This window comes from Lissotriton helveticus, chromosome 11, assembly GCF_964261635.1.
Source record: "Lissotriton helveticus chromosome 11, aLisHel1.1, whole genome shotgun sequence".
Classification (NCBI taxonomy): domain Eukaryota; kingdom Metazoa; phylum Chordata; class Amphibia; order Caudata; family Salamandridae; genus Lissotriton; species Lissotriton helveticus.
In genome coordinates, this window is record NC_136072.1 from 517044094 (window position 1) to 517064210 (window position 20117).

Sequence of the window (20117 nt, forward strand, 5' to 3'; positions counted from 1 at the left end):
GCACGGAGGGTCAAATTGTTTATAGAAGTCCCAGTGGGGGACTCAGGAGGCACATTGGTGCCAGGCCTCATTCTGACGGCTGCACCGCGAGAGAGCGGGCAGCTGCAGGGGGCATTTTCTTTTAGTGAGAAGGAAGGGGTGAGCCACACCCCACGCCCCAGCGTACTGCGCACCTTGGCTTTGCTGCTTTTGCAGCCACAGGGCTACTTGAAAGGCCCACAGTTTATGCCCTGACATTCTGGACAAAGAGCATTTTGAGCCCCAGAGAAAGGCCAGTTGGCCTGGGGTCATGGTTTACGCTAAGGTGCTGTATGCACTTTATCTGTGATGGTGACAGGACGCACGGCTCGAAGGTGCTGTCTCCACTTTTTTAGTGTTACTGTGGTGCACTGTTTATGCCCAATGTGATGCCTACTGTATAGTGTGTTTTATGATTAATTTGATGCCTACTGCATAATGTGTTTTATGCCTAATGTGATGCCTACTGCATAATGTGTTTTATGCCTAATGTGATATAATGCTGGGTACAGTATTCTGCCAGTAGTAACTGGTGATGTTTTATATGTGCTACTAGTGCTTTCTAAAAGGTTCTGACAGTGGCCCGATTGGCCCTGTCATGTGTATATAATCCCCTGTGAATATTGCCTAGTGCCAGTTGGCACAGTATATATTGTGTGATTATGATTTTGCAAAGGCTATTTTTGATATAACCTTGTGTGGAGTTTCTTTTTTGGTGTGCCTAGTGTGTTGCTGCTCTGTGTGTGTGTGTGTGTTGTGCAAACGCTTTATACATTGCCTCTGGGATAAGCCTGACTGCTCGTGCCAAGCTTCCAAAGGGGTGAGCAGGGGTTATCTTCAGCGTGTAACTCCCTTGCACTGACTAGAGTGGTGGTTTCTGCCTGGCTTAGGCGCATGACCTAGCCAACCAGAAATCCCATGTCTAACAAGAGTCATGAATCGTAGCGACTGCATTACCAAGCAAATGTACGTGAGTTTACCAATTAACCTATCAGGGTGTCCTGGAAAGGGAAAACAGAGGGCAACTGAGGGCAACAGGGCATCATATCTGACCATGGCATTCCAGAAGGTTTACAAAAGATGGGTAAGGTTACTCTGGTTGCTTCTTTGAAAATGCCCATCATGGAGATAATAGTATAGAATCAGCAACAATTGATTTAGGTGGGATCTCACATTTCTTTTTTAACCTGTTGACTGCTCCAATGGAAAGATTTACAGATTTGTCAATTTGAACATCTAGTTAAACTGAAATGGACACACTAACAGTTGACTCCAATTTCCTATTGAAAATGTTTTTGTTATTTAAAATAATTTAATGGATATGCTCGGTAATGGCATTATGCTACAATTTGATCCAGTTCAAATTATTTGTAAACTGACCAACTGACATTTCTTAGAGGTGTCGTATGGTCCGTAGATCCGTTGTAGAAGCAGCAGCCATGCTTTAGGCAGGGAACACTGCTTGGATATGCACTGACTGCACCAGAGAACGCTGGTGTGCGCCAGATTATTAAACAAAAACCACCAGCATGTAAGTACATGCACTGGAGACAGCGCATAACCGATACACAGAGATGTGGTTCACCCACTACTTTATGTGTCTGTGAATGTCCCTTTTGGTAATTCAGTGAGCCCTAATGTCCCCTACAATTTGGGCTCCATATGCAGAGGCTGGGATTTCAGAGCTAAGGCAAATTGAGGTAAACTTTTGAAACCTTGGAATGCAGCACGCATAGAAAGAGGAAAAAAAATAGGAGCAATGAATAGATTTTTCCTTGTTGTGCCTCCCTATGCCTCCTCCGGGGAGGCATAGCATTCAGACTAATTTCCTGATTCACGATTTCTTGTAAATCTGGAAAAGTTTCTGGTTCCATGGGTGTTGAGTGGGAAGACCAACAGTAACACCCTTGGAACGCCCCTTTCACACAAAGTGCTGAGTGTAAAGGCACCGTATTTACCAGGACAGGAAAAGCCACGCAGGGTTGCTTTTCCTTTCCTTGTAAATATGGGGCAGAAATATTTGATGGCGTTGCGTCACAAAAGTGACAATCTGGCAGCCCAAGGGGGCTGTAAATCTGCCCCAAAATGTTAGGTGTGTCTGACGAATTTGCGTATATTGACTACGCATGTGCCCCCTAACATTTCTGTACATTTAGAGGACTGCTATATGTTGTTCTCCTTAACCTGCCAGAAGGAATAAGGCACAATGTTAGAGTTGAAAATCCCATGCATGTTCAAGATGCATGGATCATGGCAGATTTTCAGGATAAACACTCACTCTGTAGATGGATTCAATCCAGGTTTAATGGATGAGAATGTATCCTATCCTGTGTAAACCTGAACCTAGAGTGAGGACCCAAATCTCTTGGACCGGAGTCAGATATCAACTAATACAACTCACACTAGGATGGAGTCAGTTTCATAACTAGTGAGTTAGATCTAACATTGTTCTTCCAAAATAATGAAACAATAATGATGATGAAAATACTTAGATGATAAATAACAACCTCAGCTTAGCAGCAATCTACAAGAATGTGCATTTTTTTTAATAGCTGTGAGGCACTGTTGCTTAACTTGTGGGAACACAAAATTTTGTCCTGGAAGTTTTATTGTTGTTTTGGGTTTATAGAACGCTGTTAGCCTAATGACTTTCCAATTCCTATTCACCTCTTTATATAAGATGAGTATGTTTTCTACTGACTAGAGTTCTTCCCATTATATTACTGTAAGACTGTTTTGTTGGTGATGAAGATGAATAAACTTCATATTTTTCTTTCACTGGTGTCCCTCGGTCTTTGAGAACAACAGTGATCAATCAGACAACATCTACAGTTTCAGTATGAGTCAAAATGTGGACTTCAGGATGCAGTTCAGCCCCTGCATACTATGTGATCAATCACACTCTGTTTTGTCTCTGGAGTGAGGATATGTCATGAGGGCACAGTACAAGAACATTGTACCCAAAACATAATTGGATAGAAACATTGAGTCCTAATATTGTTTACAAAATTACTTCACCACTGAAGTTAATAATGGAAAACCTATACAAAAAAAAAATCAAAATAATATTTAGAACATGATATTTCTGTCAGACAATATTTTTGCTAATAATATTCTGGCATACAACGGTTGTGCAATCACTTTAAATATGTAAGTATACTATATACTCAAATGACGCTGCTCTTTTTCTTTATATGTACTATGCACTGTCCCAAAAATGAAATCAAAGCACAACAGGGAAGCCCTAGTGGCTGTAGCAGGTGAAATAACACCCGAATACCAACAAATGTTGGACAGAATTCTACAGAAACCCAGAGTGGGATTGATGTAAGAACTTCCAAATCACCATTTCCTGGTTCTAACAAAGGTGCTGATATCACAAAAGCAGGAGCCCAAGCTGTTGATTTGATACTAGACCATGGCCTAAGAGTGGTTAATGGGAACACTAAGTCAGATTGTCCAGCGTGTACAACCTTTAAAAGAGGTTTCAGTATTTCATGAATAGACTATATTTTCCTGGACACTGAGTTATGGGAAGATCGATATGATATGAAGGTGATCCCCAGACCAGAAAGCGGCCACCAAGCTCTAAGTGCATCCTTTGCCATGGATGAGTTTACTGATGTAAAAGTTGATCAAGTAGTGACCTCTTCATCTATGGCCCCTACATCCAATCTAAGAAACATTAAATGGGCAGCCATGGAGATGGACATAAAGCGAATGACACACTTGTATAATCTTTTTGTGTGGAAACTCTCTCAGTTAGATCTTCCAGATATGGATAGCATCACCTTTGCCCTTATACACTCAGAATTAAGTTCATGTTTTGACATGCATCATAAAAGAGGGGCTCTCCAAAAGAAAACCCCCTCCTGATATTCTAAATCTTGCCGCTTAGATAAATCTCGTCTATTATGTGAGATTAAAAAGGGACAAAGCCGAAATCTTAAAGGCCAGAAAAAAACTACAAATCTACACTAGAAAAGGCAAAAACAGATTAGGAGGAGGAACAGTGGTCACTTATGGCAGAAGCCCTAGAGATAGGTGACCACAAGACGTTCTGGAAATTAATCTCTGTTAACTCCTCGAGTGCTAATCACCTGGAGTTAACTATACAACCTGAGATATGGGTCTCCCACTTTAGTGGCTTGTAAAATGAACCAGAATAATCCTATAATTCTTCCGCCAGGAGCCATGAGTGACTCGATGGAAAACCCAAACCATGACAAGTATAATAGACTTGATATCTTTAAAGCTAACTTTACCTTCACTATTGATGAAACTCACCTAGCAGTCAAGTTAATGAAAAAAGAAAATGCACCAGGAATGCATGGAATTCCAGGTGATCTATTTTTGTCTCAACCGGTCATCTGGGTACCATATCTGAATGCTGTATCTAATAGCATTCTAAATGGTAATTCTATCCCGCCCTCTTGGCATGGCGCAATTATTATATCTATCTTCAAAAAGGGGGACAGGGAATACCCCTCAAATTACAGACCCATCAGTCTGCTGGACCACACCCAAACAAAATCTGTAGGCAAGTGTTGTTTAAACTCAATGACTGGATGGATGAGAACAACATCCTTGAAGAGGCGCAAGCCGGGTTTAGACCCAAGATTAGCACACTGGACCAGGTTTTCGGCTTCAAGGTGATAACCTGGAAATATGTCACCTTGAAGCCTGACCATCTATATGTCGCCTTTATAGACATAAGGACGGCATTTGACCTGGTCCTAAGGGAAACTCTATGGGAGGTATTGGATGGCTGTGGTATCCCTCTAGACCTACTTAGGATTCTGAGAGTTTTACATACAAGTACCTAAGCCAAGGTCAGATGGAATAATGCTGGGGATTTGTAAGATAAAATCAAAATGAATCAAGGGGTTTGACAAGGGTGTGCCCTTGCTCTGACCCTCTTTATGGAGCAGTAAATAGACTGAAAAATTGCATACATGACGTCCCTAAATTAGCAGGTGTGTTTATTTGTAATCCTCTGAGGCGGAAGCCGGAGGACTGTGCTCACTATCGTTTTTAAAAAAAACCTGTAATTTCTTGTGTTTGGAATTTTAACTTCACTGAGCTCATCTGCACAGAAGCGCCGAGTTGATCGTGCTTTCACAGCCCTCCCAGACCACCCCTCACACAGCGACCCCAGCGCTGTTGCAGGGAAACGCCCACACCGCCAGCACGGTCAGAAGGCAGAAGCCACGCCCACTGCGAGGCCACGCCCTTCTTAGACTACAAAAACGCTGAAACAAGCGCGCCGCATCATTGTTTATTTGTAATCCTCTGAGGCGGAAGCCGGAGGACTGTGCTCACTATCGTTTTTAAAAAAAAACCTGTAATTTCTTGTGTTTGGAATTTTAACTTCACTGAGCTCATCTACACAGAAGCGCCGAGTTGATCGCGCTTTCACAGCCCTCCCAGACCACCCCTCACACAGCGACCCCAGCGCTGTTGCAGGGAAACGCCCACACCGCCAGCACGGTCAGAAGGCGGAAGCCACGCCCACTGCGAGGCCACGCCCTTCTTAGACTACAAAAACGCTGAAACAAGCGCGCCGCATCATTGTTTATTTGTAATCCTCTGAGGCGGAAGCCGGAGGACTGTGCTCACTATCGTTTTTAAAAAAAAACTGTAATTTCTTGTGTTTGGAATTTTAACTTCACTGAGCTCATCTGCACAGAAGCGCCGAGTTGATCGCGCTTTCACAGCCCTCCCAGACCACCCCTCACACAGCGACCCCAGCGCTGTTGCAGGGAAACGCCCACACCGCCAGCACGGTCAGAAGGCGGAAGCCACGCCCACTGCGAGGCCACGCCCATACCACCGACTACAAATGTGCCGGCCATACCAGCGCAGCGGACGAGCGCAGCGGGAGCGCCGTTTGCGCGCCGAAGGCGCGCCTAGGGCAAGCCCGTCTGCGCCCGTCCGCGCACGATCGGGCCTAGGGCCAGACCCCCTGGTGGATAGAGCTGTCACTAAGGTCACCTATTCCCGCCGGGACCTTCTAAGTCTCAGATCTCCCATCGCCTCTTCCTGTGGTTATATTCATGATATGAATGGACCTTTTACCAGCTGCACTCACTGCCAGCCAGCCCAGCTCAGACTCCCTACACGAATAGTCAAGCCTGCAGCCCTCAAACTCGCCTTGCTGAACTGTCGCTCCCTCCCTAAACATGCGACTCTTATCAACCACCTAATAGAAGACCATGAGATTGATATCCTTTTCTTGACAGAAACGTGGCTCACCCCTCACTCTGACTCTGACATAGTGTCAGCCACCCCACCAGGCTTTCTTATTCAGTCTCTCCCTCGCCCATTAGGTAGAGGTGGAGGCATTGCCATCATTTACCGGGACTTTCTCACCTGCAATTTTAACGATGGACAAATTCCCGACTCTGAAAGCCTACTATTCACAATTAAACTAGACCCTACCAACTCACTCTCAGGGATCCTAGTATACCGCCCCCCCGGGCATCCTGGTTCTTTTACCAACGCTCTCTTGGACACAGTAGCAACACAGGCCCACTCCGTCACGAACTTCCTGTTACTGGGAGACTTGAATATTCACTTCAACGACCCCTCAGACCCCGGAGCAGCCGACTTGATCACTGAACTAGCGGCCCTGGGCATCCATCTCCTCAATTCAGGAGCCACTCACATCAAAGGCCACCTGTTGGACCCAGTGTTCACCAGGACCCCCACGATGCAAGTGACAGATTCCCTTCCCCTACCCTGGACGGATCACTTTCTGGTCCCATTCCAACTCCCAGGAACTTTTAGGAAGACTCAAAAACTGCCTACCTACATTAAAGACAGGACCTGGTCCAAACTCCCCACTCAAGAATGGGCCAAGACCCTAACGTCAACTACCCCGGCCCATGAAGAAGACCTGGTCAATGCCGATAGCAAGTTTAGAAAGTGGATTATGACCTCCGTGCTCCCACTCAGAACCCGAGAAGACAAAACCAACAAAACTGGCTCTGCCCCGTGGTACACTCCGGAACTTCGTCAGCTCCGCAAAAACTGTAAGAGAGCCGAACGACTTTGGAGAAAAGACTGGCAGAACGCCGTGCTCCCACTCAGAACCCGAGAAGACAAAACCAACAAAACTGGCTCTGCCCCGTGGTACACTCCGGAACTTCGTCAGCTCCGCAAAAACTGTAAGAGAGCCGAACGACTTTGGAGAAAAGACTGGCAGAACGCCAGCAAAGAGGCCTATCACACCTCAGTTAAACTTTATAAAACTGCTATTAAGCGCTCTAAAGCCTCCCATTATGATACTCGAATAAAGGAAGCCTCAAGTTCCTCTAGGGAATCCTACCTTATCGTGAAGGAGCCATTAAAAGTACCCATCTCCCCCTCCTCCACCACCCCCCAGGTAGACAGAAGCAATGATCTAGCCACATATTTCAACAACAAAATCGCTCACATCCTTACATCCCTCCCTTCTCCTAGTCCCCCCATCCACAGGAACAACATTCCGCTCCCTTGTCAGACTGGAACATGTCCCCAACTTGCATTATTTAGGCCAGTAACGCCCAAGGAGGTGGAAGTAACCTTGAATAAAATAAAAAGCGGGTCTCCTTTGGACCCTGCACCCATGAGATTTCTCAAAAACGTAGCCCCCGTTATCATCCCCACGCTCACGGAGCTTATCAACTGCTCACTCGTACAAGGATCGGTCCCCGACAGCTGGAAAAGTGCAGTGGTGAAAGCACTCCTCAAAAAGCCCCAACTTGATCCATCAGATATGGCAAACTACCGGCCTATATCTCTCCTCCCTGGGATCAGTAAGGTTACCGAGAAACTGGTCAATGGCCAACTCTCCCAATTTCTCGAGACTAACAACATCCTACGGCAATCCCAAACCGGGTTCCGCCCGGGACACGGTACTGATACCGCCCTCCTTGCCGTCATCGAGGAGGCAAGGCGCATTCTAGATTCCGGGGGATCAGTGGCAGTGATCCTCCTGGATCTTAGTGCAGCCTTCGACACAGTCAACCATCGTGTCCTCCTCCATCGGTTGGCGACAGCAGGGCTTACCGGGACGGCACTCAGCTGGATAGAGTCCTTCCTCACCGGACGCACGTTCCAGGTCTGGGACGGTATCTACCACTCGTCCACTCTTCCTCTCACGAGCGGGGTCCCTCAGGGATCTTCCCTGAGCCCCACGCTCTTCAACGTGTATATGGCCCCCCTTGAAGACGTGGTAACACCATTCGGGATAAAAATAGTGAGCTATGCTGATGACACACAACTGGTCGTCTCCCTATCCCAACTAGACGACCACCCAGACAACCTGTCAAACTGTCTGACAGAAATTCACGGCTGGATGTGTGAATCATCATTAAAACTTAACGGTTCCAAAACCGAGGTGATGCTCATGGGTAAACAATGGGCGACCATCCCCCCTGCGGTCTGGCCAGACGTGTTCGGGGAAATCCCCACCCCGAAACACGAAATTAAAACCCTCGGAGTCTGGCTAGAACCCGACCTCTCTATGAAGACCCAAGCGGCCAAAACTGCAGGGACCTGTCTTGGGCTCATGCGGACTATCCGCGGTATCCTCCCCTTGCTTCCTCCCGTATCCAGGAAACTACTAGTCCAGGGCCTTATACTGTCACGGCTGGACTATAGTAACACGGTCTATCTAGGAACGCCGGAAGCCACCGTGGCGAGACTGCAACGATCCCAGAACGCAGCAGCCCGCCTACTCATGAACGTACCCCCCAGAGAGTCTGCCAAGCCTGCTATCAGGGCTCTACACTGGCTCCCGGTCCGCCAAAGGGTGGAATTTAAAGCCATGTGCATGGCCTATAAACTGATTAATGGCTCGGGACCTGCGATCCTTAGCGGCCTGGTCACTCCTTACAAAGCATCCAGAGCTCTCCGGTCCGAGAACGAGCACCTTGCCAACATCCCTAAATTTAAGAGGACGCGCACCGGAGGTCGACGTTTCTCTGTAAAAGCCTCCGCCGGATGGAACTCCCTCCCCCGTTCCCTCAGACTGGAGCCCAGCTATCTGACTTTCAGAAAAAAACTCAAAACCCTTCTGTTTCCCAAATAAGCCCTCCGCCCCTTTCCTTCTCAGCAGGTTATACATTTTTCATAGCGCGGGGATGCCCTTGGGTCACCAGGCGCTTTACAAGTCGCTAATAAAATAAATAAATAAATAACGCCGATTTTGATGTTTGCGGATGATGCCCTGCTAATTTCACGCACTCCACTGGGGCTCCAAGTCCAACTAAACACCTTTGTTTCATTTTTGTGAAGAAAGAGGACTTGAGCTTAACCCCACAAATTCAAAAGTCATGACTATCAACCCCATAGAACATCAAGAGGTAACATGTATATTGAGGGGGTCTACCTTGAAAAAGTTCCACACTTTGACTATTTGGGAGTTAGGCTGAGTGACACCCAGATGTGGGGCCCCCAATTAGAGAAAAGTAACACCACCCTCCAAATGAAAACTGCTTCCATAGGGAGAAGATGCAGGGTTGCCTCAGGAGGTGCTCTGTCTCTGGTCCTTTTTATGTATAGAGCAACAGCTGTAACATCAGCAACAAATGGTGCTGAAATATGAGGCCATGTCCAAGGAAAAGTGCAGACAAGATTAGAAAATAAGTTCATAAGGGGCCTTTTCCATCTTCCTCCAAGCTTCACCATCACCCCTTTAAGATTTGATCTTGCACTCAACTCTATACACTTAGTAGTTCAACTTAAACCCCTATTATTCTGGATAAGACTTTGGTTCACCAGAGAAGTAGCAATGTACAGAGATTGTCTAAAAGAGCTAATGTCCCTGGACAAGGACGCAAGTACATCCTGGCTGAAAGCGATAAAACCATTATCCCACAGAATAGGCATGGCAAATTTATGGAACACTCAGAGCAGATCACCAAAAGTGATGCCCGTGGAGTGAAAACCGGTTCTGGGAGGAAATTGCAAACGTGCAAAGTACATCAGGAAAATTCTATTATCAGTCAGTTTCGCCACCATAAATGTTCTCCCTGCCCGGAGCCTTACACGGGTCGCAAGTATCCACGCTACTCTAAGCGCCTGGATGTCCAATTTAGGTGTTGCATATTGCCCCTGAGAACTCAAACTATGAAATGGGACAAGACACTTATAAACAACAAGTTCCTCCAAAACTGCCCTTCATCGCGGAAACTGTTGAACATTTTATGTTCTTCTGGCCACAATATAGAAATCTGCGTAAGAAATGGCTAAAAGCAACATTAAACTCGAGGGGAGTGAGACACTGTGGGGAAGCACTAAGGCTCCTTACGAGTGACACTAGGGAATTATTCGCACTGGCAGTATCACGCTATCTGCTCTGTGCATAGATCCAGAGAAAGAAGGTCATAGACAATGCGTCCCCTAGGATAGCCAGCTTGTAGTGTAAGGCTCAGTATGCCCATGTAGCATCCTATCACCCCATATGCGTGATTCAATTATTATCGACATTGGGGATCTGCATTTTCTTGGCTTGTCCAAATAATTTCTTTTTAACTGTATATTAATTTTTACTTTTATGAAGAATACCTATTTAATAAGATTATTTTTATTGTGTTGGGGCTAGGAGGCCTTTTCTTCTTACCATCTACTAATTTTAACCACCGACGTTCTTTTTAATTGTAAATAGGATGTTGTATGATGTTTTTTATTGAAATTCATTTAGACTGTGCATTTTTGTGATTGTACATTTTTATGGCTTACAGCCGAAATAAAAGGTTTGATTGATGAAAAATCAAAGTAAATCATATTTCATATCCCCTAAATGATTTAGCATAAGCACTTAATTTGAGCCACTGGTTTCTGGTAGTCGGCACCTGCACTTAATTTTCAGCACTAGAACTTGCCAGTATATGCTGCCACAAGGTGGCACTGTCTGGCTAATATAGAGAAGACCACAGCAGTTAATTATTAATTAAATATATATTCAAAATTACTATTACCTGCGGCCCAAGCCATTCTTATAACTTTGGAGGCCTGAAATAGTTCGAATTGTCAGAGTGTGATGGTTATTAGCTGTATTGTTACTATCATTGGCAGAATGGCAGGGTCAATGTGTGGCGCAAGCTGCAGTGGCATCCTGACAATAGCCCGGGCTCTTATTTTTATTCACAAATTAAGCACTGTACCTTCAGCATGGTACTCACCATACACCACGACAGTTGCGGATGTACTTCTTCGCCTGGCCACTATGTTAGAGGCCACACATGTATAATTGCCAGAATCGGACAGGCGAGCCTGCCGGATGATCAAGTTGTGATCTGCCCTGGTGTCGACATTGTCATCCAGGAGCGAGTCAATGGGCTCTTCGTTCTTCAACCATTCAACCTGCCAGAGACACAAATGATGAAATGACAGTTAGATGAAGAGGAAGAAGGAAGATGGGATGATGGGCATCTTAAAACCAAAACATATGGCCAGTTAGTGCACAGTGATGAAATGTTAGCTTATCTATTAAACTGGCTTTACAAGTCCTCAATAAGCATTTCCTACAATCAATCGAATATGGGAAACAAACTCATTTCCAACTAGTGCAGCTTCACAAATCCAATGGCCCCGCACTCTGCTGTAGCATAGTGATCCAAGATTACATCTCCATCAGATTTTTAAATGAAATAAACACTTTTAAAATACAATTCCTTACATTTTAAATGACAGCAGTCTTTCCATTTCCAGTTGTAGTATTGAGGATCAACAGCAGGATTACAAATATAAATATTCTAATATGTAAACTGCGACTCATTCCACCGAGCATTACAAGTCCTCAAGTGATGAATAAATTTGCCACCCCCAAGTTCTGGGGAGCACTCTTATTTTTCATTCCTCAGACAGTTTCCCTTTGCAAAGTGTCTCTAAAGTGGTGTGGACACCTACAGTAGTGAACACATGGATCTGCAGATGGTGGAGGGGGGCTGGTATCACAGTATTTCTGTAGAAATTTTGACTTCCAAAAATATTGCATGCACAATATCAACTACCACTGCATCATCAAGGCAAGTAATTGTGAAGTTAAAAATAACCACCGTCACAGCAGGAGTGGGAATGGCTGACAAATACTCGGTGGTCCCACCCGCCATATTTTGATTAGACCACTGTGTAGGCCGTCGGGAATTTCATTTTTCTACTGCTGCTTGTGCTACCGGACGAAAATGGGCCACAGCACAAGCGGCAGTACAAACAGGCAATTTACAAACATCCATGCACCGTGTCCCAAACACCATGTGGGGCCTGGCACATGGTGCATGGATGTGTGGGGCGACACCACATGCACCCCCTGGCCACTTACTAGTGGCCCACAGGGAACAGGGCACTGCTTGGGGCCCCCAAATTCTTTTTCCATCGGCTATTCATGGCGGTTGGACCACCATAAAAAGGCATTCGGAAAGGGACATGGTAATCCTGATGGCGGTGCCTGAGCAAGCTCCGCCTCCATTCAGGATCACGATTCCGACCGCTGTCCCGACGGGATCAGTAGTTCCTGTTAGAGTTTGCACCTGCATTGTAATGCGGCAGGTGGCCCGAAAAGCTGTAAGTCGGTGGGACCGACACTGACGACCTGTTAGTGGCGGTCCCGTCGGTATCGTAATGTACTACCCTGCAAATGCTACTTTGCTAATTTAGTGCCAGTCGATATCATGAATGCATTTGCATTATTTTAGGTCTATATTTTGACTGTAATGCTGTGTCTTGTAAACTTTGCAGTTCACCCCACAGCAGAGAGTAGAGAGACATCTATTGAATGAGTTGAAACAGCAATGTTTCCTAACAGGGATCTTCTATTGCGCTTGGAGTAAAGTGCACATATATTTTACTGTCCATTATCATTATTTTGTGGTAAACTATGATGGACAATGAAAATGGATACATGAAAAAAATCCAAAGCTCGTCAAATTATGCAGCAATCTTTTTTTCCCTCTCTTGGTATCATATCTCCACAGCTCTTTGAAAGCAAAACTGGTGGCAGGTATACCGCAATATTGACTTTAATTTGCATTGCTTCGCCTATGAGATAAAGAGATAGGCTAATCTCTTCATTATAATCATTTCACATAGTGTTTATTGTTGGAATCTGAGATGAGGAGCCTAGTACCACAAAAGTTAAACTAATGAGACTTGGTGGTAGCCAATTAGCAGCAAGTGTTTTTAACTTCAGACAATTCTTAAAAATAGACCTCCCTGGGCAATGAAAATGCATTTAAGCAATTTGTGTCTGAAATCTGTGTGTAATGTGTAAAAGGTGCTGTGTGAGTTTAGCCTTTGGCACTTAAAAACACCCAACCAATATAAAACCAAGCAAATCCTTAAATGATTGACTCCTAAAATTGTCTTCCAACATAGAAATACAGAAGCCCGTCAGTCAATGGACATGCATCCATACCAGTAAACAATGTTGCCGTTCGATCCTTACTTCGTTGTGTTTGCCCCCTGCGGTCAAAGGTTGAGCAGACAGCTTCTTGGCATTAAAAAAAGGTCACCACATGGATTCCGTTGCTCCGGACTAATGGAGATTTTATGACAACTGACCCGCAGACAATAGTACAAGCGCTGGCACTGCACTTTCAGCAGGTTTACACATCAGTCTCTACTATGTCTATGGAAGAGGCACTGACTTACATAAAAGACACAGCAATGCCCAAACTTGCATCTGAAGTGGCCCTTGAGCTTGAGGCCGATTTCACGGTTGATGAGCTGCAAATGGCGATAGGCTCCCTGCAATCAGGAAAGGCGGTAGGACCTATTGGTATACCCATTGAACTCTATAAAAAGATGGCTAGGATTAATGCCCCACACCTGCTGAATATGTATTGTGATAGTTTGCAGGCGGGGAAACTCCCTCTAGATCAACTATTGGCCACTATAGTGGCGATACCAAAACCTGGAAAGCCCCGTGAGGAATGTACCTCGTATCGCCCGATTTCTTTAATCAATGCAGAGGCCAAAATACTTGGGAAACACCTGGCACTCAGATTGACGCCGCACCTTATGACTCTGATACACCCGTATCAGTTCGGTTTTATGCCAGGTAGGAACACAGCTTTGAATCTGAGACGCTTACACGGTGTTATGACCTGCATTCCATATCTTCAGGAACCAGCTGTGGTACTCTCGCTAGACGCCCAAATGGCGTTCGATATGGTTGAATGGCCCTTCTTATTCGCTGTACTTCATCACTTGGGCTTTGGCGCTAAATTCTGCGCATGGATATGGCTAATGTACACTAAACCGATGGCATATGTCACGGCCAACGGTTACATTTCCAAGGACTTTCCACTGACGCGTGGCACGCACCAGGGCTGCCCTCTGTCCCCACTCCTTTTTGCCTTTGTACTGGAGCCGATTGCAGCCTGGATTAGGTGGGAACTGATGATACGAGGAATTAGATGGACGGATGGGTGGGTGGGAGGACCGCATCTCGCTTTATGCGGACGATGTGTTATTATACATGGCCGCAAGTAGACGCTCCATACTGGTGCTTCTGAATATATGTCAACTCTTTGGTCGGGCATCTGGGTATACCATAAACTGGTCAAAATCAATCCTGTTTGTATTACATGGCCCGCCACCTCAACTCCCAGCTGACTGCCCACTGCAGATCACAGAAGATACATTTAAGTATTAAGGCATATATATCACGAGAAACCCAGATACCTTCACTAAGAGAAACCTCATGCCCCCCTGGAGCGTCTTAAAAGGGATACGGTCCATTGGGGAACACTACCCTTCACGCTGCTGGAAATATGCGGCACTTTTCAAAATGATGGTGATCCCTCGATTTTTGTATGCACTGGAGAATACACCATTCCTAGTGCCACCAAAATACTTCAAGACCATAGCGGCCCAGGTAAACAATCTGCTGTGGGGTAATAAACCAGCATGAATAGCGCAGGCCAAGTTAGTCAGAAAGTGGTAATATTCAACTATATTATTGGGCAGCTCAGTTGAAAATCATTAACCAATGGATACATAACCCACAGACGGACCCCGCATTCAAAGCGGACAGGGCAGTGCTGGGAGTGAACGGATTGATGGTAGCCCTTTATAGCAAAAAGAAGGCCCCATCATTAATAGGAAAACAAAACACACAGTCACCATATATAATAATCCACATTTGTAATAATAATAATAATATTAATCCACATTTGTAAAGCGCGAACAATCACCCGTAAGGGTCTCTAGGCACTGGGGGCCATTGGGAAGATTAAGCAAGCTACTGCCCAGAGTCACATGGTGCTGGGCTAATCTGCTGCCGGCGCCGGGGATCGAACCGTGATCCCCAGATTCCGGAGTCAGTCGCCCTGGTCGCGGCGCCACACCTTTTCCAATATGGCATTCAGCGACTGCTAGATTGGGCTGGCGAGGGGTCATAACCCAACTTACCCCTCTTTGGGATGCGCAGCGACTGGGAAGACAAAGGAATTGTATGGGATTCGCACAATGGGACGCAATTGGCATATCCACATTGGGCGAAATGTGGAGTAAAGGGGAGGTAATCACCTTTGAACGTCTTACACAACAATTTGAAATGGCACCCTCTGAAATCTTCTGCTATATGCAGATAAAACATGCACTGCTGGCGGTCCTGGCACCAGGCACTGAAGTCCCAGAGCCTCGCCCCTTGAAGATAGACTGCTGACAGAATGCATGTTTAAACGGGCTACCTCCCACACCTACAAAAAACAAATTAATAACTTACTGGATCCCACGGTGGCGCTCAAGGAAATGTGGTACAGTGATGTAGGGAAACTTGGTGTCACTGACTGGCAGGAGGCACTAGATTCACCATGGGAGGTGGCTTTACCCTCAAGACTAAGGCTGGTGCAGTTCAAAATATTACATCGATCCTACTACACTAGGCTTACCCTCCACAGGATAGGTTCAGCATTACACCCATATTGCCTGAGGCGGTGTGGGGAGGAGGGTACGTGTTACCATACTGTGTGGCAGTTCTAAATTATGGAGTACTGGATAAAGGTGATGAGGACAATATCGCAGACGGAGGAGGTATCATTACTGTCTGAACCCAAAAGATATTTACTGAATGTTTGGGAACCGAATGACCTTACCCATCCAGCACAAGATTGGGCCACGTTAGCGATAATGGTTGCAAAACTTAACATCGCACAAAAGTGGGGGTCTGCAGAATCACCAACACTAGCCGCTTGGTGTAAAGATATGGACAGTGCCATGGTGGCAGAGAAAACTGTGTTTGTTAATCGTGGTTGTCCTCGAAAATAGAACAAGATTTTGGGGGCATGGAATACATTTAGGGAGTACATCTGTGAGCCACCGAGGTAGCGGGCGGAAGACGACACTGATGAAGACAAGGGGGAAGGGACCTGAAATTACTATCAGGAATAAGATAAATTACTGTGTTGTTATGAATATTGTTATGCCTATGTTACGAGATGACTTGCCAACAGATAGCAATGTATGTGTGTATAATTGGACTGTTATGTGCCTTGATTGCAATGGATATAATAAAAAGAATTTTAAAAAAAAGATCACCACAGGAAACATTGGTGCTCCATTACGCAAAAATAGCACATGCTGACTCTACCTCTTGCCCAATGCAAAGGATAGTCCCCCCCCACTGCGGGCTAATCGACTGATGCCAAAGAGGTACAACTTGGAACCAGCTGTATTGTGGAGAGACATGATCTGATATCCTTGTAAAGTAGCTTTTTCAGCAATGCGGATTGTAAAAGTGAAAAGTCATGCTGTGCCTGCGGTTGAACAATATAGAGCCATTGCTCTTGAGTTCTTAGAGGTAATTGGCGCATATGTGCACCAGTACATAGTAATTACTGGTCTGCAATTCTGGAGTCGTGTTCTGCAAGATTAGGGTTTGCATTGTGCGGAAACCATGTGAAGCCGTCAAATAACTTAGCTGTCTACGTCTCCCTGGACGCCACTTTTGGCGCGCGGTTCTCATGTAGTTCCTCACCTTTCTGTTCTGTGAGTCGTTTGATGCTTTCCCAGTATTTCTCTTTGTGACAATTCAATATTCTAAGGGAAGAAGGGACAGCGATCCATTAAATCTCTCAGAGAGCGAGGTGGAGGAGATGAAAAATGCTTACATTAACAACAACAACAAAAACAACGCGAGGCATTAAAGAAGAATTATGGCCAAAATGAGGAAAAACAGCGCAAGATGCGGGAATGTAAATGGTAAAGTAAAGAAGAAGTTGAAACTGAGGATGTTGTGGCCCAGATGGTGTGCTGCAATTCTTCCCTTCAACTTGTAACAGCATAAAAGAGCAGGTCTCCACACCACAGAGTGGTGTTTTAAAGATGCAAGGCACCCTTGGCCAGTGGTACCCAGTACCCGCAAGCAACCATTGTTAATTGTCCTATCTTTGAGTCCCTAGGCAAAATGTATGGATGCCATACAGATGTCTCAAAATTATGTCTAGAAGTGTCTACAACATTAAAAAGTATTGATAGAGCATATATAATGGTAAAGACATCATAGTGTGGCATGTCCTAATAAAGGATAGGATGTCTTATAAGTGTATTATCGATCATATTTCAAATCCGAGTATACAGATAACAGCTTTTTTTCTGGTAAGGCAGTAGCTCTAAACCTGGTGTCCTTGAACCCCTGGGGATTGGCAATGCCTACTCAGGGGTTCTGCAACTGTTTAGAAAATGAAATAATATTGTTAATAAAGTATATGTACATTAAATAGCAAAACTGAAAATGTTACAGCACTCTGTTAGTGCTTAATTTGTCAAATAATAAGTGCCAGGGCCCTGACCAGGAGGCCACTGCAGCTTGCACCACCCATTGCCCCGGTCATTGCTGAACGAACCAAAACAACTTCAAATCATCTCTCTCACCTGCAAGTGCATCAGATTATTCCAGGTCCCCAAAGCTAAAGGAATGGCTGGGGAGGCAGGTGATAGTATTTTTTTATGAATATTGAATTCATAAACAACATTTGTCCTGCTCATCTCTAATTAACAGGAGCAGCGCCACCATGTGGCAGACTGTCATGATTGCGGTGTTGACATGTAAGGGCTGGTGTTGGCCACCGGAAACCAATTAAGTGCCGGTACCGAGAACCGGAAACCGCCGGCTCAAATTAAGCACTGCACTCTGTAAATGTGAAGTAAATTGAAATTGGGACTTAAATTAGGTTGGTATCCTTACCTAGATTTGTGGGAAAAGAACAAGTATAGCAAACAAAATCTAGAATGCATGACTTGTGGCATCAATTGATGGGGTGGTAGGCAAGAACAAAAAGAAAGCACACTTTAGGCGCAAAAAAGACAAAGTGATATGCTGGAATCTAGCTCGTCGCTTCATCCTTTAGAAATTAAACAGAGTTTGATAAGATCCAAACTCTGCATTAAAATGTAGATTTTTGCATAATTCTGTTTGTGAATTACATGGCAATATTTAATAATTTGTGTGTCTGTCTGATGTACAGGGACTTCCTCAACATGGTGCTTTGAAGCTGAGACGACTTTTCTTTGACAACGTTGATTTTTTAACTTTATGTATTACCAGCACGTCTTAATCACATTAGATGAAAATACCGTTTAGATTATATTTCATAATAATTACGTAAAAGGCAGAAGAGGATCCCATACTGTGCAGTCCAGGATCATTATTCCTGGACTGCACAGGAATTTAAAAAATTTAGTAATTTAGAACTTCTGAAAGTATAGGGTTATGGCTCGAATTGCTGAATTCCTGACAATCTTTAACCTTAAAAAAGGGAGTTGAAATAGTTGATCTCAGAGCGTGCTTTTGCTCCATCATAATAAAAAAGGGCAAATTAATTGTAAGAGCTTTAAATAATAGAACGCAACATAATTGCGTAGCCTCTGTCTGCACAGAAATAGTTGAATCAAATAATAGTACCTGAAATGTAACCTTTCTCTTAGTGACAATTGAATTATGAGGATCAGTGAATAAAGGTTCCTAATTCGGGTTGTGCGGGAAGAAGCAATTGACACGTACTGGCAATGTATGGATCCCAAGACCCAAGATGGTTATCCCCTAAGGGCGGTGCTTGTCTCGTGCCCAGCTGTGGCCTCTACTTTCTGTCTTTGTCCATTGATTTTTTTTTTTTATAGATATTTATTTTTTCATAAGACCTGCATCAGGCAACAGAGGTGTTACACAGCGCTTTTGCTTACAACCCATCCGGGCCAGCCGCATACATTTTTCAGTATGACACTGGTATTTAGTGAACACAGCCTTAAGGCCGACAACCCTGGGGTTCGGCGGCGCGAACGGTGTAATTTCAACAGTTGCAATAATAAAACCATTTGGTGACATGGAGATGTACGTCTGTAGAGTTTTTCTCCTTTATTGGTTATATGTGTGAACTCGCAGGTATTGGGCCATGGTAGCGTTCATCAATGTTCTCAACTAAGCTGCGGTTCATTGTGGTACATGCGGAGTGTAAGGGAGGGCGGCACCGGAGCCTCCCTCCCAATAGGACGTAAGGTATTGATAGTGAGAGATGAGGCTATTCTGCATCCCAAGTGTGTCGGCGAGTAAATGCTTATATAGCTTATCCACTCTGGTGAAAGCGTCCGGTGTGTGCACTAGTAGCTCGTAAGAATTACTCCGACCATGACCGTCACTCTCAGAGGTCCCAAGAGTTAGTCTGTGGTACATCTAACTTGGAGGTGTCTGGTCTAGAGGGGAAGGGACCAGCATTTCAATAAACTTTAGAACAATAACATAGAAGAGATGTGCTAATGAAAAAAAGGAAAAAAGGGGGAAGAAAAAAAAAAGAAATGGAAGGGATTTGGAGGTAGAGATTGACATGGGTTGAAGGAAGGAACTGCGGTGCCAATGTATCGAAAGTGGGTCAGTGGGCGGGTAGGCCGGAGTATACAGGAAGCATTCCTCCTGCATGGTAAGTGTTCAGGGGGGAACATCGTTATAGGGGCGCGCTAGGTATGGTAGTGTAGCATCCTGTGTGGGTCAAACCGCGGCAGAACCCCCCGTGACGGTTGGGCGTGTAAGGATACGAGCGCGGGAGGGGCGGCGCACACTTCAAAGCGGGACAGTCAGGTTCGTGGCATGTGGCGACCGAGGCATGGAGGTCATG

General features: G+C 45.1%; 1 protein-coding gene across 1 annotated transcript in view; it reads right to left on the reverse strand.

Annotated features, from left to right (window-relative positions):
* Positions 1-20117, reverse strand: part of UNC5D (unc-5 netrin receptor D) — a 1369357-nt gene that overhangs the window by 428535 nt on the left and 920705 nt on the right. The window contains exon 6 of the mRNA XM_078666140.1: positions 11190-11370. Coding sequence (XP_078522266.1) covers positions 11190-11370 — 181 coding nt within the window. The remainder of the gene's footprint in view (positions 1-11189; positions 11371-20117) is intronic.